Source organism: Saimiri boliviensis, chromosome 6, assembly GCF_048565385.1.
Source record: "Saimiri boliviensis isolate mSaiBol1 chromosome 6, mSaiBol1.pri, whole genome shotgun sequence".
In the NCBI taxonomy this organism is placed as follows: Eukaryota; Metazoa; Chordata; class Mammalia; order Primates; family Cebidae; genus Saimiri; species Saimiri boliviensis.
The window spans coordinates 88,478,197-88,497,177 of NC_133454.1; the positions used below are offsets into that span (position 1 = coordinate 88,478,197).

The 18,981-nt window shown below is 38.8% G+C and overlaps 1 protein-coding gene across 1 annotated transcript in view; it reads left to right on the forward strand.

The window, feature by feature from the left end:
- The first annotated feature begins 846 nt into the window (after positions 1-846).
- The window catches only part of ZDHHC13 (zDHHC palmitoyltransferase 13), a 52,654-nt gene continuing 34,519 nt past the window's right edge, over positions 847-18,981 (forward strand). The window contains exon 1 of the mRNA XM_003919907.4: positions 847-996. Coding sequence (XP_003919956.1) covers positions 970-996 — 27 coding nt within the window. The 5' untranslated portion in view covers positions 847-969. The remainder of the gene's footprint in view (positions 997-18,981) is intronic.

An 18,981-nucleotide genomic window follows, 5' to 3' on the forward strand; every position in this document is an offset into this window, starting at 1 on the left:
ACTTGGGAACGGATAGTCTAAGGAATCATCACAAAGAACTGTGTTAAGTGCTGGGCTAGAAAAACTCCAGTGTTTTCTGGGGGCTGAGGTAGGAGATTCCCACTGCCCCACTGGAGTGCCCCAAGGGAAGGAGCCATCCTTAATGCTTGCTTCATAGACTTTCAAGCTGGACAGGGGTTAAATGCCAGCTCTTCCAGTGCCCTCCACAAAGGGTCGTGGGGGACAGGAGGGAGATGCGGTTCAAGTGGGAGGCTCTCGCCCACTCCCCGTCTAGCCTGCGCTGTAGAGCTCATGTTTTGTTTTGTATGAGGAAACAGAACCCCAGCCAGTAGAGGAGACTTGCCCAGGATCACACGAATGGAGTGGAAAAGATTTAAATAGCTAACATCTATTGATTCCTTTTTATATGCGACGCATTGGCTAAGGGGCTTTACATGAGTTTTCTTATTTAATCCTCCTGATAATTCCACAAAGTAGGTACCCTTATTTTCCTCCTTTCGCAGACGAAAAAATTGAGGTAAAATAAGAGACTTTCACAAGGTCATCTAGCAATTAGGTAGCCAAGTTCAGATTTGCTCTGAATAGATGGTGGTTGATGTTGGAATAACAGTGTGATCCTGACCTTGGACACACATCTGGGCCCCTTGGCACTCGGCGCAGGGGCGCTAGGTCCTGGGCTGGGGCTGGGGGAACGAATGGCAAGGGCGGGCCGTGGGTGGAGCCTCGGGCGAGCTGTTCACAGCGGGCTTCCCTGGAGGCGGGAAAGTCCCGCCCCTAGCCGAGGGAGGGCTGTGATTGGTTGTCCGGGACCGATTGACGGCTCAGGGCACGAGCGGGGACCGCAGCGGCGGAGGTGAGGGCGCCAGCAGGAAGTGGGAGAAGAGGAGGCTCAAGGCGGGCTGGCGGGCTGGCCGGCTGGCGGTAGTCGCCTCTTGCTAGTAGCCTCGGTCGCCGTGGGTGCGTGGGGAGATGGAGGGGCCGGGGCTGGGCTCTCAGGTGAGTGCGACCGGGCAGTGGCTGCTTGGGGGGCCGGGAGAGCGGATACCGCTGTGGAGAGAAGGACGGTGTGGGTGAGGCCGCTCGGTGAGGGGTTTTCGGGGGCGGCGGGGCCTGGGTCTGGGAAGCGGTAGCCCGGAAACGCCAAGAACGATGCTGGAAATTCTCTTTGAGGTGCCCGGGAAGAAAAGGCGAGGACTGAAGGGTGAGGGCCAGAGCCGGCCCATTCAGCCTCCACCCCTGGGCAGGGCGCCCCCTGGGGCCGGTTACCCGGAGCCCGGCGGGGACCTCTGTGGGCCTGGGGAGGGCAGGGAGGCCCTTCCCGAGAGAGGTGTCGGATGACACCCCTGAGTCGGACCCGCGCGTCTTGACGTTGGTGGAGTCGGAGCGGGTCTGGTGATTTCTTTTTCACCCCTGACGCCCTGGTACCCGCCTTCACCCCACCCAGTCCAGTTTTCGCTCTTATTCCCCGCATCCTTGCTTACTCCTTAAAAGAAGTAAGGCTGCTTGTTTAGGATGGAGGAAAGAGGCGTGGAGAGGGGAGGCACACCATAGCCATCTGCAAAATCTCAAAGGACGATGTTCTGTGAAGGAGGGGTTATATAAAAGCCAGACGGAGTTCCAAAGAAGCGAAGCGGACCTGTCGGGGAAGTTGCAGGAGGTAGATGTTGGCTCCAAGAGAACGAGATTTTCGCTTGTGGCCCTTTCCTAATGCCTAGAGTACTGACTGGCATGTTGTAGACGTTCTCTTAACGTTTATTGAATAAATGCAGAATTTCCAGATTCAGCCAGTTTTAGTGAGTGCCTAGCACATGCCAGATGCCTTCATTTGCATTATTTTATTCCGGAATTGAAACATCCTTAAGAAGATGTTATCCCCCTATGCAACACTGAAGCTGTCTTCAGTTGGAACCGAGTTAGGTGGTAGATTCTCAGTTTGGGATGATTGGATTAGTAGATCTCTAAAAACGTTTTTCTAGTCAGGGGAGTGCCTCATGCTCCCCCTTTACCTTCTTTCAGCAGAGTCTTTTGTAGGTTTAAGTGAGGAACAAGATGTCTGGGGAAATGTCAAGGTGTTCTTATTGATTGTTTTTGCATTTTGACAGAAAAGAAAATAGTTCTCTGGCAGACTGGATTTTACTAAAGGGTGCTGAATCTTCACATGGAATCTGCGCCTCATTCTTTTTCTCAGAGAGGCTCAAAGAAAAGTTGGTTGGAGTAACTATTATGTCTTAATTACTGGCACTCATTTACAAAAGCCTTCAAGTGCTTAAAGTTCACTCCCTCGTGCTGAAGGGAAGATTAGCCTTGTCCCAGTTCCATGGCCCACAGAGAGGGAGAGAATGATTCAGTGGTTGAATTTAGTAGGGAAAGAGAGAGATAATTGTCATTGTTAATAATAACTGCTCTTGTTAACTTTTTCGATAGTAATGTGAAGACCGTACCTATAGATACTGCTTTGCAGTTTGCAAAATACTTCCCCATTTTTTATTCTTACTATAATCCTATGAGGCAGGGAGACATGATTATTCTGATCTTAAAGATGAGAACAGAGGCTCAGAAAACTGGAATCACTTGCTGTAAGTCAAATAGCTGCTCTAAGTGATAGAGCCAAGACTTCAGTCGTTTATTCAGCAAACGTGTTTTGAATATCTGGTAGGCACCTTTAGGTGCTGATAACAAATTAGTGTACAAAACAGACCAAAACATTACTGCTCTCATTGAATTTTTTTTTTTTTTGAGATGGAGTCTTGCTCTGTCATCCAGCTGGAGTGCAGTGGCACAACCTCTGCTTGCTGCAACCTCTGCCTCCCAAGTTCAAACAATTCTTTCTCTTGACTCAGCCTCCTGAGTAGCTGGGATTACAGGTGCCCACCACCATGCCTGGCTAATTTTTTTGTATTTTTAGTATAGACGGGGTTTCACCATGTTGGCCATGCTGGTTTTGAACTCGTGACCTCAAGTAATCTGTCCGCCTTGGCCTCCCAAAGTTCTAGGATTACAGACATCAGCCTGGTTCTTTTTATTCCAAGATCAGTGCTGTTGGAGGATTTATCAGGATTTGCCTGTATGATCAGGTCTCCAGTTTCCTTTCTCACCTCATCTTTTACTACTTTTTTGCTTTCTCAGTCATCCCCAGCCACACCAGCCTCAACGTCTTTGTACTTACTATTTGCTCTACCTGGAATGCTCTTTCCTTGTGTGCTCAGTTGGCTTATTCCCCCACCTAGAAGTTTTGACACAAATGTCACCTCTTTGTGGCCTTCTGTGACCCCCATAAAATTGCACACCTTTTCCATCATTGGCACTACCAGCAACACTACCTGGACTCCTTCCTTGCTTTAGATTTCTCCTCGGCATTTAACACCATTTAACGTACTTATTGGTTCGTTAAATGTCTTGTTTATTGTTTCTTTCCCCTCCACTGAATGTTACTGCTATAAGGGCAGTGATTTTTATCTGTTACGTTCACTGCTGTGTGCCTGGCATCTAGAACAATGCCTAGCACTGGTGAGTGCTCTGTAAATACTTGTCCAATGAATGAACTTGGAAACTAAACTCTGGTACTTCTGTTAATGGGAACTTTAATGACATGAGAACTTTTAATGACTGTCACATCTTTCTATCTCTCACTTGCTGTTTCTCTTCACTCTCTTTTTATTTGATAATCTGACAGGATAGTGAGATCGGAGTTTGAGTGTGGTTTTCTAGATCTTGGTTTTGGCTTAAATTAATGCCCACTGTAACTTTAACAATATACAATTTAGAAAAATAATCTCATTCATGACATCTCTGTGTGAGAAGTATTACATGGTCCCTCAGAGCTTAAAGATGCCCTAGTTACCTATTGTGGTGTAAGAAACCACCCCAAAACATAGTGGTATAAAACAGCCTTTGTCATGCTTGTGGACTCTGTGTGTCAGGGACTTGGACAGACTGCAGCAGGGTTTGTTTGTTTCTGTTCCACCATGTCTAGAGCCTCAGCTGCAAAGACTCATAAACTGGAGGTGACTTGATAGCTGGGGCCAGTATCTACGAGTATCTTCACTTATATCTGGCAGTTGACTTTCAGTAGAGATACTTACATGTGACCTGGGCATTGGACAGTATGGAGGCTGAGTTCCATTAGTGAACATCTAATGGAAGAGCCAAGAAGAAGTAGCTGCTAGTTTCTTAAGCCTGGGCCTGCAAACTGACACAGCATCACTTCTGAAATATATTAGTGGGGTAGTCACAGAGCTCAGAGTCAAGCGGAAGGGACACAGAACTTTACCTCTTGATGGAGAAGTAGCAAATAATTTTGAGGCTATGTTGTAAAAATATATCCCTATGTCTGTTAGATAATTTATCCCTATGTCTATTAGATAATTTTCATATCTTGTTACGCTTTGCTCTTCTGTGGAGGACAGTCAGCTAGCTGTATGTCTTTTTCTTGGTTTCCCCCTTAAAAATTTTTTTTCCTTGTGTATCTTCAGCAACAACAGCAACAACAAAACATGTTACCTTGAGGCAGTTGTAGACTGGAATCCTAGGAAGACTAGAGGAAGTAAAATGGAATAGAATCATAGAAAACTTGGAGCTGGAAGGCTTTTCAGTGAATTACCTAGTTCAGAGATTCTTAAACTGGCATATGGGATAAGCTTCAGGGCAATAGTGAACACCTTGAAATTAGTGAACATCTTGAAAAGTTAGTTTGTATGTGCAGTTGTGCATTCTCTTAAGTAGAGAGGACTTAGTTTTGGTAAAATTTTCAAAAAAGGGCCACAACATTAGGAAGTTTCGAGAACCATTTATCTAGTGTAACCCTTTAACATTTTCCATGAATTCAAGACTAAAAAATAATAACTTATTTTCCAAAGATTTATAGCACGTTAGCAGAGCCCAGGTGTCAGGGCTCCTGATGAGTGCATTTTCATTGCTTCTCAGGTGATCCAGTCTTGATATGATCTTGTTTGACTGTTTGCTGCCTCTTGGAGTTCACCCATTCTTTAGTTCAAGGTCTGAGGAGTTGTCTGTATTTTATTCTGTTCAGGAAATGAGGAAGGGACTATGTCCCTAACCAGAATATAAATTCCTTGAAAACCAGGGACCTTGTCTGTTGTTCGTTGCCATATTGCCGTGTCTATTATAGTGCCCAGCACATAGTAGGCATTCAGTAAATTTCTAGAATGAATAAATTCTGGAAGGAATTGTGTCTTATTCATCTTTTATCCCTGATTATCTACTTCTGTGATTTGTATAGGTGTTCCTTTTATTTTCCTGAATGAATGATTAATGAAAACTCTTGCGAGTTGGCTGGCATCATGAGAATTTGCTTCTCTTCTGTTACCTTAATACTATAGGCAACCATGTAGCAGTTAAGCATCTTTATCCATATAGCATGTGTGTACATACAGTAAAGTCTTTACCAGTGCACAAGTCAGTAGTGACTATTGTAACAGCTCCGCTTAGGACCATGCAACATGAGACCTAGAAGGAGCTTTATGGGTATATTGATCTGTCCCTTTCATTTTACAAATGTAGAAATGAGCCAAAAATAGAGTAGATGATTCACCACTAACATACAGCCAATGTGGCAGTACTAGGAATCTGGTGGTTTGGCCCGTGTCATCAATGCAAGCAGGAGAGATTAGACTGAGAGAATACTGTGGAAGCAGGGACTCAATGTGTCTTCTTCCCTATCTTTTGAGACTGAGGGTTACCTGTCTTCTCTGCCATGTCCTTGCCCTCTTTTCCTGACCTTGCTTTACAGAAAACTTCACACTGAAAATAAATATTTCATCACTCTTCTGTTTGAACATGGGGATAGGAGCTGGTCTCCAATTTCATAATTGTCATGGGTCATGTTATTGTAAGATTTGACAACATATTTCTAAATTATATTCATTAACTCATAGCTCAGTATGTGCTCATGGCAAGATATGAATTAAAGATAGAGGTTATAAGTCTGCTTCAATTTAGCCTTTTGACAATTTTGAATTTTTTCAGAGAGGGTACTGACATGTCAGATTGGATTAGATCATCTTTGTTTATACTTCATGTGTTTGCTGGAATTCCTAAACTGCTTTTTTCTTATTTGCTTGTGCTTATTATTATTACCTCAATTCATAGGTTCTTTGCAGAAAATCAGCATAAGTTACTTGCTCATTTTGGGAGAGGTAATTTAATTAAAATTTGGCAATATAATTTGAAAATAAATCTAATGAATATTGTAATATGTTGAAGGTACTACTGTCAACTCTCTGGCTGTGGAAGCTTTCTTTACCCCCAGGTTACCTTGTAAAGAGAGTATAAGGAGTGACCTGATAACATACCGATAAATGAGACTGCTGTGGTTAAAAGTTAGTAAAACTTTCCTGCCAGCAGGGGTATGCTAACAAGAAAAGATAAAATTGGTAAAGCTTTAAAAACTCGAATTTGTAAATTTTATTTTTCGTTTTTAAGTAAAAAGATGAAAAGTTATTATAATAGAAACTTTAACATTTTCTCATATTATGTAGTGGGTTACTACATGTATGGCCTTGAGTGCACTTTCCTTACTTTGTAGATGATTGACTTCAAACAGAGGCTGTGAAGACAAATAGTCATTTTTAGGTTTTACTTTGATCTGGATTTGGGTAAACAATCATGACATGAACAGAAAATATCTCCTGTTTTCTAGTTTCTTCTTACCATTTAATCATATATAATCACATATTGCCTTCTATTATTATTTTTCTTTGTCTCTGACATATCTCCCTTATTAGACTTAAATTCCTGGAGAATAGACACCCATGTCTTCTATGCCGTTAGCATAATTGTACATCATAAATATACAGTAATTGTTGACTAAACTAATGCTCTTAATTATGATATTCTTCATATTGAAATATGTAAACCTCTTCAACTTTATACATGACAAATAAAGCTGATGTCCTTAATGCCTTAACACAGTATAAGAAGCCACAAATCTGTATCTATTGAATGAGTCAGTTTTCTGTGATGAAAAATCTGTACATAAACCAAGAGTCAGGGCCGGGTGTGGTGGCTCAAGCCTGTAACTCCAGTGCTTTGGGAGGCCAAGGTGAAAGGATAACTTGAGGTCAGGAAGACCAGTCTGGGCAGCATAACGAGATCTGTCTATAGAAAAATAAAAAAATCAGCAGGGTGTGTGGTGGCATTTGCCTGTAGTCCTAGCTTCTAGGATGGGTCAGGTGGGAGGAGCACTTAAGCCCAGGAAATTGGACTTTAGTGAGCTTTGATGGTGCCACTGCACTCCAGCCTGGGCGACAGAGTAATACTCCATCTCAAAAACAAAACAACAAACAATAAAGTGTTGATCTTTCTAACCTATGAAGAGAAACAGGTATGTGCAATTCACTAGAAATACAAGTAGACTATGAAAAGCAATCCACAAAAGAGAAAATATGGAGAGCCAATATACCTAACAACAACAATGCAAAACACTCAGACTCATCAGCAGCTAGGGGAGTACAAATGAAAAACAGGATGCCATTTTTTAGCAATCAGATTGTCAAGGTTGTAAAAAGATTGATAATATCCAGTTCTGGGAAAGTTTGTAGGGAGAAAGAACACATATATACTTTGCTGTTGGGACTGTGAATTGGGGAGAGTATTTGGTCATTTAAATGCACATTTTTTGACTCAATAGTCCTACTTTGGGGAATCAATCTTATAATAGAATTAGAATGCACAATGTGTTGATTGGATTGTTTATAGACATGAAAGGCTGAAATCAACCTGTGTCTCTAACTGAAGGGGAATTGTTGAATGAATTATGCTAGATCTGTATACAATGGAATAATAGTCAAATATTACTGAACTGTAGGACTGCACATACTATATTGTTAGGTGAGAAAAGCAAGTTGAGGAATAATGTATATAATGTGATCCTATTCTTTGTTCAGTAAGTATAAGAAAATGATTAAAAATATGTGTATATGTATGTATACAGCACAATATTATATACTTAAAATATGTATACATAATGAGGGAGGATGCACCCAACTGTTATAATGGTTTTCTCTGGTGGTACGGTATTGGAAAGAGTCCAGATTGTTAATCCCGTATTCACTTCTGTATTGCTAGATCTTTAAAATTAAGATGTGTCATTCTATAGTTTTAAAATTCTCGTAAAAATTTATTTTAGATAAAAATACACTGATTTTTTTGGTCAATCTTAGCTGTACTTTTTATTACATCTCTTACTTATTGTCATTCTAGAAATTTTGAGTATATTTCAGCTCTTCTCCTGGACCCTTTGCCTTCTTCATGAAAAGAATCCTACTGTTTTTATTTACATTTTAATCTAACTATTACATGTTTATTTTTAGCTGTGTGTGGTTCTGTGTGTTGGGGGGTAATTGATTTTTGTACCAGATAAATCAGAATTTACCTACTCAGAAAAGCAGGTGGACTGAAGAAGAAAAAGATTGCAATTTAAAAACCACCAAATCAGTAGCTGATTTACCTTTTCTCTCTCTGGTTTGCCCCCAGCTTGTCTTGATCCCTGGAAATAAGCATCAGTGCAGACAGCAAGTGCTTCATGAGAAGCTATCTAGTTAAGGCTCAAGGAGCCACAAAGGGATTTCCTGGCAGCACGGACACCAGAAACGCTGAGGGAGAACTTTCTTCTCCGAACAGAGGAATTGTGACCCCAAGACAGTAGTTTTTAGATGTGACACCAAAAGTACAATCCATAAAATAACAAATTGGTAAATTGGATTTTTTTAAAATTACAAACTTCTGCTCTATGAAACAGACTTTTAAGAGATGGGAGGATAAGCTACAGACCAGGAGAAAATATCTGCAAATCACGTATTTGACAAAAGACTTGTATCTAGAATGTGTAATATAAAGAACTCTCAAAACTTAACAGGAAACAAACAGCTCAAATAAAAATGGACAAAAGACTTGGACACTTCGCCAGAGAAGATATACAGATGGCAAAAAAGCACATGAAAAGATGATCAACTTCATTAGCAGTTAAGGATATGTAAATTAAGACTGCGCTAAGATGCCCTTATACATCTATTAGACTCACAATCCCCATGCCAGTGAGAGTGCAGAACAATTGTAACTCTCATAGTTGTTAGTGGCAATGCAAGGTAGTATAACCAATCTGGAAAACAGTTTAGCAGTTTCTCATAAATTTAAATATAGCTAACATATGGCCAAGCAGTCTTACTCTTGGAGAAATGAAAGCAAATTCACACAAGTTTGTCCATGAATATTTTTAGCAGCTCTATTTATAATCGTCAAAAGCTGGAAAACAACTCACGCAGATTGTTTGGATAGATTAACTGGGATGCACCCATATAGTAGGATACTATACAACAGTAAAAAGGAATTATTGATAACATGCAACACCATTGTGCTGAGTGAAAGAAGCCCCTCCTAAAAGGTTGTGTACTGTATGATTCCGTTGTATGACATTCTGGGAAAGACAGAATTAATGACAAAGAATAGATCGGTGGTTGCCAGGAGTTGGTTGGGGTTACAGGAGGGTGTGACTAAAAGGATGATGGTGATGGTTACATGATTCCATACATGTGTTAAAATTCATAGAGCTATATACCAAAGTTAATTTTACTGTAAATTAACTTTTTAAAACAGTACCCCTTCAGTATAACCCCTTGAGGGGTTATAGACTCATTTAAGTAAAACTGAAAATTTTAAAACTTTCTTTTAAAAACTTTTTTTTAGGTTTGGGGGTACATGTGAGGGTTTGTTATATAGGCAAACTTATGTCATGGAGGTTTGTTATATAGATTATTTCATTACCCAGGTATTAAACCTAGTACCCGCAAGTTATTTTTTCTGCTCCTCTTCCTCCTCCCCCCTCCACTCTCAAGTATACTCCAGTGTCTGTTTTTCCCTTTTTTTTTTTGATACGGAGTCTTGCTCTGTCACCCTGGCTGGAGTGCAGTGGTGTGATCTTGGCTCACTGCAACCTCTGCCTCCCAGATTCAAGCAATTCTTCTGCCTCAGCCTTCCAAGTAACTGGGACTGCAGACACAAACCATCACTGGCTAATTTTTTTTTTTTTTTTTTTTTTTTTTGTGATGGGGTATCACTGTATTGACCAGGCTGTTTTTGAACTCCTGACATCAAGTGATCCACCTGTCTTGGCTTACCAAAGTGCTGGGATTGTAGGCATGAGCCACCACACCCAGCCTGTTGTTCCCTTCTTTATGTTCATGAGTTGTCATCGTTTAGCTCCCACTTACAAGTGAGAACATGCCGTATTTGGTTTTCTGTTTCTGCATTAGTTTCCTAAGGATAATAGCCTCCAGCTCCATTCGTGTTTCTGCAAAAGACACAATCTCATACTTTTTTGTGGCCATATAGTAATGCATGGTGTATATGTACTACATTTTCTTTACCCAGTTTGTCAGTGATGGACATTTAGGTTGATTCCATGTCTTTGCTATTGTGAATAATGCTACAGTGAACATTCACATACATGTGTCTTTATGGTAAAATGATTCATAGTCCTCTGGGTATATACCCAGTAATGGGATTGCTGGGTTGAATTGCTGGTAGTTCTTGCTTTTAGCTCTTTGAGGAATTGTCATACTGCTTTCCGCAATGGTTGAACTAATTTACACTCCCACCAACAGTGTATAAGCATTCCTTTGTCTCTGTAACCTTGCCAGCATCTCTTATATTTTGACTTTTTAGTAATAGCATTCTGACTAGTGTGAAATGGTATCTCATTGTGGTTTTGATTAGCATTTCTCTAATGATCGGTGATGTTAAGCTTTTTTTTCATGTGCTTGGTGGCTGCATTTATGTCTTCTTTTGAAAAGCGTCTGTTCATGTTCTTTACCTACTTTTTAATGGGGTTTGTTTTTCTCTTGTAAATTTAAGTTCTTTGCAGATACTGGATATTAGACCTTTGTTGGATGCATAGTTTGCAAACATTGTCTCCCATTTTGTAGGATGTCTGTTTACTCTGTTGATAGTTTCTTTTGCTGTGCAGAAGTTCTTTAGTTTAATTAGATCCCACTTACCAATTTTTGGTTTTGTTATGATTGCTTTTGGTGTTTTTGTTATGAAATTTTTGCCCATTCCTGTGTTCAGGGTGGTATGTCCTAGGTTTTCTCCTAGGGTTTTTATAGTTTTGGGTTTTATATTTAAGTCTTTGACCCATCTTGAGTCGATTTTTGTGTATGGTGTAAGGAAGGGGTCCAGCTTTGATTTTCTGCATATGGCTAGCCAATAATCCCAGCACCATTTATTGAATAAGGAGTCTTTTCCCCATTGCTTGTTTTTATTGGCTTTGTCAAAGATCTGATAGTCATAGGTGTGTGGCCTTGTTTCTGGGCTTCCTATTCTATTCCATCAGTCTATGTGCCTGTTTTTGTACTAGTATCATGCTGTTTTGGTTACTATAGCACTGTAGCATCATTTGAAGTCAGGTAATGTGATTCTTACAGCTTTGTTCTTTTTGCTTAGGATTGCCTTGACTCTTCAGGCTCTTATTTGGTTCCATATAAATTTTAAAATAGCTTTTTCCTAGTTCTGTGAAGAATGTCTTTGGTTATTTGATAGGGATAGCATTGAATCTGTAATTTGCTTTGGGCAGTCTGGCCATTTTCATGATACTGAGTCTTTCTACCTGTGAGCATGGGATGTCTTTTCATTTTTGCTTGTGTCTTCTCTGATTTCTTCTGAGCAGTGTTTTGTAATTCTCATTTTAGAAGTCTTTCACCTCCCTGGTTAGCCGTAGTCCTAGGTATTTTATTCTTTCTGTGGCAGCTGTGAATGGGATTGCCTTCCTGATTTGGTTCTCGGCTTGATAGTTGTTGTATAGGAATGCTAGTGATTTTTATACATTGATTTTGTATCCTGAAACTTTGCTGAAGTTGTTTATCAGCTGAAGGAGCTTTTAGGTCAAGACTATGGGGTTTTCTAGATATAGAATCGTGTCATCTGCGAACAGGGATAGTTTGACTTCCTCTCTTCTTCCCATTTGGATGCCCTTTATTTCTCTTGCCCGATTGCTCTGGACAGGACTGCCAATACTGTATAGAATAGAAGTGGTGAGAGCAGGGATCCTTGTCTTATAAAAACTTTCTTCAAAATTAAAAATTCCTAAAATAATTTTAAAAACTGTCTTATAAAAATGAAATTTAAGAAACTTTCATTCTTTAACTCCTTGGAACTCTTAAGAGAATTGACTTTGACACATTATATCAAATGTCTTCAATTTTTAAATTCTTAATTGTGTATTTAGCCTTAGAGAGTGATTTTCTTTTTTAAACTGAAAAGTTCACAGAAATAGGTTTGATGATAAGGTAGGTGAAAGGTAGGTAACTTTATTTAAGGTAAAAAGCAAGATGAGATTATAAAATAATCCAGCGTTCATTTATAGCAATTTTCTAGGTACAGTCATAGCATCCCATAATGTTTTGATCAGTGTCAGACCACACATACGATGTTGGTCAGAGCAATGGTTTACACCATATAGCCCAAGTCTGTAATAGGCTATATTGTCTAGGTTTGTGTAAGTACACATTGTGATGTTTGCACAACAATGAAATAGCCTAATGATATGTTTCTCAGAATGTATCCTCATTGTTAATGAAAGCATGGCTATATTTGATGTGACCCTCCCACTGAACACATCAAAAACTGCAGGGTACAGTATAAAGCATTTAAAGTATTTTACATTTTTGATGCTAGGGTAAAAATTTTTAAAAGATTCCTTCGGATTTTCTATGCATATGGTCATGTTTTGGCAAGTAAAAATGGATTTACTTCGTTTCTAATCTGTATGCATTTTTATTCTTTTTTCTACTCTATTATGCTGTCTGGTACTTTAGTACAGTGTTAATTAGAAGTGGTGATAATGGGCATCCTTGCTTTGCTTCCAGTCTTGGTGTAAAAATGGTCTTGTACCATTCAGTGTGATGGTAGCTGTAGATTTCTTGTAAATGTTCTTTATCAGATTGAGGAGGTTCCCTTCTTTCCCTTGTGATGAAAGATTTTATCAAATTTTATCATACGCTTTACACAAAGAATTTTCATATGAAGAATTTTGACAAATGCTTTATTCTGTGATGAATATCTATTTTTCACTTTATTCTGTTAATATGAATATTCATCTTACGGCAGATTGCATTGATTTATTTTGAAATATTTAAGCTGGGTTGTGATGTATAGTCTCTTTTTTATGTATTACTGGATTCATCTTACCTAACATTTTGTTTAGGATTTTTGTATCTCTGTTCATGAGGAATACGGGGCCTGTAGTTTTCTTTACTTGTGTATGGAGTGATGCTGCCTCATAAAATGAGCTGGGAAGCATTCTCTCTTCTGTTTTCTGAAGAGGTTGATATTATTTCTTCCTTAGATATTTGATAGGGTTAACTAGTTAAGTTATATGGGCCTAGAATTTTTTATGAGAAAGGTTTTCATTGTGAATCAAATTTATTTAATAGATATTATGTTATTTATTACTTTTAACATCCATAATGTGTGTCTTTTGAGGCATTTGTGTATTTCACTTAAGTTGCCCATTTATTGGCACAGAGTTATTCAAAATATTCCTTTATTATCCTTTCAAAATTTGTAGGCTTTTGTAGTGATGTCTCTTTTTAAAATCTGATATTTGTCATGGATACCTTTTCATTTTTCTTGATCCATTTGATCACAGTTTTATCACTTTTATTGATTTATTCTTTCCAGAGAACCAGATTTTGGCTTCAGTGATTTTCTATATTGTTTCTGTTTTATACTTCATGAATTCCTTCTATTTTTGTATTCTTCCCATGTATCTACTTCAAGTGTAATTTTCTTTCTCTAGATTATTAAGGTGAAAGCTTAGATAATTTACTCTGGGCTCTTTTTTTCCTAATATAAGCATTTAAATCTAAAATTCCCTGTAAACACTGCTTAGGCTACATACTAAGCTCTTTTTTAAAAAATTCTTTTTTGAAAAAATTTATTTCTTATACTTTAAGTTCTGGGGTACATGTGCAGTACATGCAAGTTTGTTACATAGGTATACACGTGCCATAGTGGTTTGCTGCATCCATCACCCCATCGTATACATTATTAGATATTTCTCCTAATGCTATCCCTCCCCAAACCCCCCTGCCCCACTATGCTGTCCCTCTTCTAGCCCCCCACCTCTGACAGACCCTGGTGTGTGATGTTCCGCTCCCTGTGTCCACGTGTTCTCATTGTTCCACACCCACTTATGAGTGAGAACATGTGTTTGATTTTCTGTTCTTGTGTCATTTGACCCAGCAATCCCATTGCTAAGCTCTTTAAAACTTTGCTATTGTCTTCTGGCTTGCATTGTGTCTGATGAGAAGTCTTAGTGCATTCTTATCTTTGCTTCTTTGAACATATGAGTCTGTTTTGTTGAGACCGATGTTAAGATTATTTCTTTATTATTGGTTTTCAGTGATTTGATTATGATATGTCTTGGTGTAGGATTTGGGGGCTTATCCTACTTGGGATCAGTTGAACTTCTAGTTATTGTGAGTTTATAATTTTTACCAAATTTGGAAGATTTTTGACTATTATCTCTTCAAATATTAAAAAAATTTTTTCTTCTGGAACTCCAGTTATACATCTTCAGCCATTTTCTGTCTGTGCTGCATCTTGTATACTTTCCACTGTGGTTTCTTCAAAGTAAATAGTCTTTTCTTCTATACTGTTTAATCTGCTGTCAGTCTCATCTGTTGTAATTTGTAGTTTACAGTTTTTGTGTGTGTGACAGTCTCACTCTGTCACCCAGGCTGAAGTGCAGTGGCATGATCTTGGCTCACTGAAACCTCTGCCTCCAGGGTTCAAGCGATTCTCCTGCCTCAGTCTCCCAAGTAGCTGGGATTGCAGGTATGCGCCACCATACCCAGCTAATTTTTGTATTTTTAGTAGAGATGGGGTTTCACCATATTGGTCAGGCTGGTCTTGAACTCCTTACCTTAGGCGATCTGCCTGCCTCAGCCTTCCAAAGTGCTGGGATTACAGGGAGATTGATTTTTATCTGCAGATATTCTAAACAGATCTTTTGTCACATCTTCAATTTCTTTGCTCATGTTAATACTTTATTTTAAATACTAATACATACTTGTCTTAACTGTTTTAATGTCTTTTTTCAGCTAATTTTGTCATCTTTATAGTTTCAAGGTCTGGTTCTTTTATTCTGGCTATGGGTCACATTTTTCTTGCTTCTTGACATGCTTAGTGAGTTTTTATTTGATAGTGGACTTTGTGAATGCATATTGATGAGTATCTGGTATTTGTTGCCTCTCTTCAAAGAGTATTGGATATTGTTTTGGCAGGCAGTAAAGTTAATATTGCTCAGTTTGAGTCCTTTGAAGTCTGATTTTAGGCTTCTCTAGAGTGGTTTTGGGGTAGCCTTTATTCCAGATACAATTTGACCCCACACTTCTAAGGTGTGGTCCTCTGATATTTCCACTGAGTAACCCAAGGGATCATCAAAGACTCTTCGCTTTGGCTGATCAGAGTTTGAACATCTTCCTACTGTGTATAAACTCCAGTAATTGTTCAGCTTACAAATTCCCAGTCATTTTTGCCTCTCCTTGTCAAGTTTCACTCTATACATTGCTTGTGCTAGTATTCTGCAAAGACTCAATGGGTCTCCTATGCAGATTTTTTGGAGCCCCTTTTTTTTCTAGTTGGCTCACTTCTTTTTTGAAATGTCCCTATAACTGCCAGCCATCTCAGCCTCTCTGATCTCAAATTTCTATCTCCTCAATTTAGCAAGGCTGCTGGGCTCTAAAAGTGTTTTCCTCTTGGTGCCCATGATTGCAAAATTTCTGGGATGATAGTCAGGCTAACCTTGGTTTTTTTTTCTCCTCATATCTTGGCATTCACAGTCTTACTGTTCCCGTTGTCTAAAGTCTGAATACAGTTTACTTCATATATTTTGTTCACTTTTCTAGATTTCTTTATTATAGCGAGAAAGCCAGAGGTTAAGCCCAATCCTTGTTATCTCATCATGCACAGAAGTAGAAGGCTCTACTTCATTTTTAACTAACATATGGCCAACAAAGACTATCCAGAATGTATAAGGGCTACCATTCAAGAAGAAGACAGAAACCCAGTATAAGGACAAAAATGGACAAATTGCTTAAACATGTACTTTATAAAAGAAGAACTCAAAATGGCCAATAAACATGAAGAAATATCTAACTTGACAATTCTAGGGAAATAGAAATTATTATCACTACAGGATATGTTTACATATTCATCAGACTGGCAAAAGTTGAGTCTGATGATACCAAGTGTTGGTAAGGATTAGAGCAACAGAAACACTCATTCCCTGCAGGGGGAAGTTTAACTGCTACAACCATTTTGAAGATGAGTTAAACATATCTTCAAAGCCAATTGTTCCACTTCTAGATATATGCTTTTGAGAATTGTTTACATATATACGCCTAGAGACATGTACGAGAATGCCCAGAGCAATATATTTTTTATAATAGCCCCAAACTGGGAACAATTCATATATCCAGCCATAGTAAAATAGAGAAATTAATCATTGTATGTTACTGTGTTGGAATGTTTACACAGCAATGAAAATGAACCTGTTGTAGCTTTCACAACAACATGGATGAAGCTTCTAAGTCTAATGTTAACCAAAACAAATGATAATGAATACATATGATAGGTTCCATTTTTATAAAGATTAAAAAATGTAAAGTCAAACTGTACTTTTTAGGGTTGCATACATTAGAGATAAAACTATAAAGGAAAGCAAAACATAACTGAAGTCAGGAAACTGTTTCTTTAGTGTGGGGATGTGATGGAGAATAGCACGTGTTCAGGCAGTCTTTTAAGGTGCTGGGTCAGTCTATATCTTGACTTAAGTGATGGTTTCATGGAGGTTCATTTTGTATTTATTCTTTACTATTTACAAAAGAAGAAGTCCCTATATATACATACATGTTTTACATACTTTATATAATAAATGATAATATTTTCAGAGTTTAAAAATACGAGTCTCTTTTACATGGCTCTGAGGACAGTTTCAGAAAGGAAATTCTGAAAACATTCAAGGTAATGCTATTGGAATAACTAATAGTCTCTCCAGGAGACTATTTTGAGGATGTAATTTCTGATGCATTTATTTAAAAATCAGCTTTTTAAAAATTGTAAATAGGTAACTAAATTTGCTTATTAAGCATTAATTCAGGTCAGATGTGGTGGCTTACACCTGTAATCCTAGCACTTTGGGAAGCAGAAGCAAGAGTATTGCTTGGGGCCAGGAGTTCAAGACAGTCTGGGCAACATAGTGAGACCCTGTCTCTACAAAAATAAAAACTAAAAAATTAGCTGGGTATGCCAAAGAATTATAAATCATTCTATTATAAAGGCACATACACACATATGTTTATTGCAGCACTATTCACAATAGCAAAGACTTGGAACCAACTCACATGCTTATCAATGATAGACTGGATAAAGAAAATGTGGCACATATGCAACACAGAATACTGTGCAGCCATAAAAAAGAATGAGTTCATGTCCTTTGCAGGGATATGGATGAAGCTGGAAACTATCACTTTCAGCAAACTAACACAGGAACAGAAAACCAAATACCACATGTTCTCACTCATAATTGGGAGTTGAACAATGAGAACATATGAACACAGGGAGGGGAACCTCACATACCGGGGCTTGTTGGGGGTGGGGGCAAGGGGAGAAATAGCTTAAGAGAAATACGTAATGTAGACGATGGGTTGATGGGTGCAGCAAACCACCGTGGCACATGTATACCTATGTAACCTGCACATTCTGCACATGTATCCCAGAACTTAAAGTATAGTTAAAAAAATTAAAGGTTGGGCACAGTGACTCACACTTGTAATCCCAGCACTTTGGGAGGCCAAGGCAGGCGGATCACGAAGTCAGGAGTTCGAGACCAGCCTGGCCAACATAGTGAAACCCCATCTCTACTAAAAATACAAAACTTAGCTGGGCATGGTTGTGGGCACCTGTAATCCCAGCTACTCGAGAGGCTGAGGCAGGAGAATTGCTTGAACCCAGAAGGCAGGGATTGCAGTGAGCCAAGATCATGCCACTGAGTTCCAGCCTGGGTGGTAGAGCTAGATTCCATCTCAAAAAAAAAAAAAAAAAATTAGCTGAGTATGGTGGCATGTGCCTCTAGTACCAGCTACTCAGGAGGCTGAGGCAGGAGGATTGCTTGAGCCCAGGAATTGGAGGCTGCAGTGAGCTATGCTCACACTGCTGCACTCCAGCCCGAGCAAGACGCACCTCCCAATAAATAAATACATTTTTAAAAGATGTACTGATTCAGGGAGGTTTCTCTTTAAGGTATCATTTCTTTAGAGAATGCAATGTAGTATGTTTTATTAAAGTTGAGTACTTTAATATGAATCTGTTTCTACTTGGAAATCTGAATAGTCTATGAGATTAGAAGATTGGTTTTTATGTAAGTGTGTAGTCAAAGATATCAGTGATAAGGGTCACACTGTAGAGTCTTTTTAAAATGTATTTGGAATATATGCAAATAATATGTACATTTGATATATTTGTGCTTTTAGGAAACAAACTTTGAGCATCCCACATCTTTAGCTGAAGCAGTCCTTTTCTCAAATAAAACTAAGTATTTGGGGAATATTAAATTGATCCAGTGAGCCTCATTTGTGCTAAAGATTTTAACCCCCTCTACCTGCCTGATTGTCCACCAAATATTTTGCCAAAGTTGTCAACCAGTGTCAAAATTACTAATCTAAGTTGATCACCTGCCCATCTGCCCTAGAGGTGATAATGAATCCAAAAGGCCATAGTAATGGAAAGGAGAAATAAAATGCATTCATAATCTGCAGAATGGGTAACTGATCTCAGATTTTTGTGGGCTTTTTTTTTGGTGGTTGTTTTTTAAAAAATATTAGTGAATCCTGTGCTGGTTCTCTGCTAAGGTCTAAGCTCAGTGCTTGAGATTAGAAATACTCAACTAGTTTGAATGACAAATCT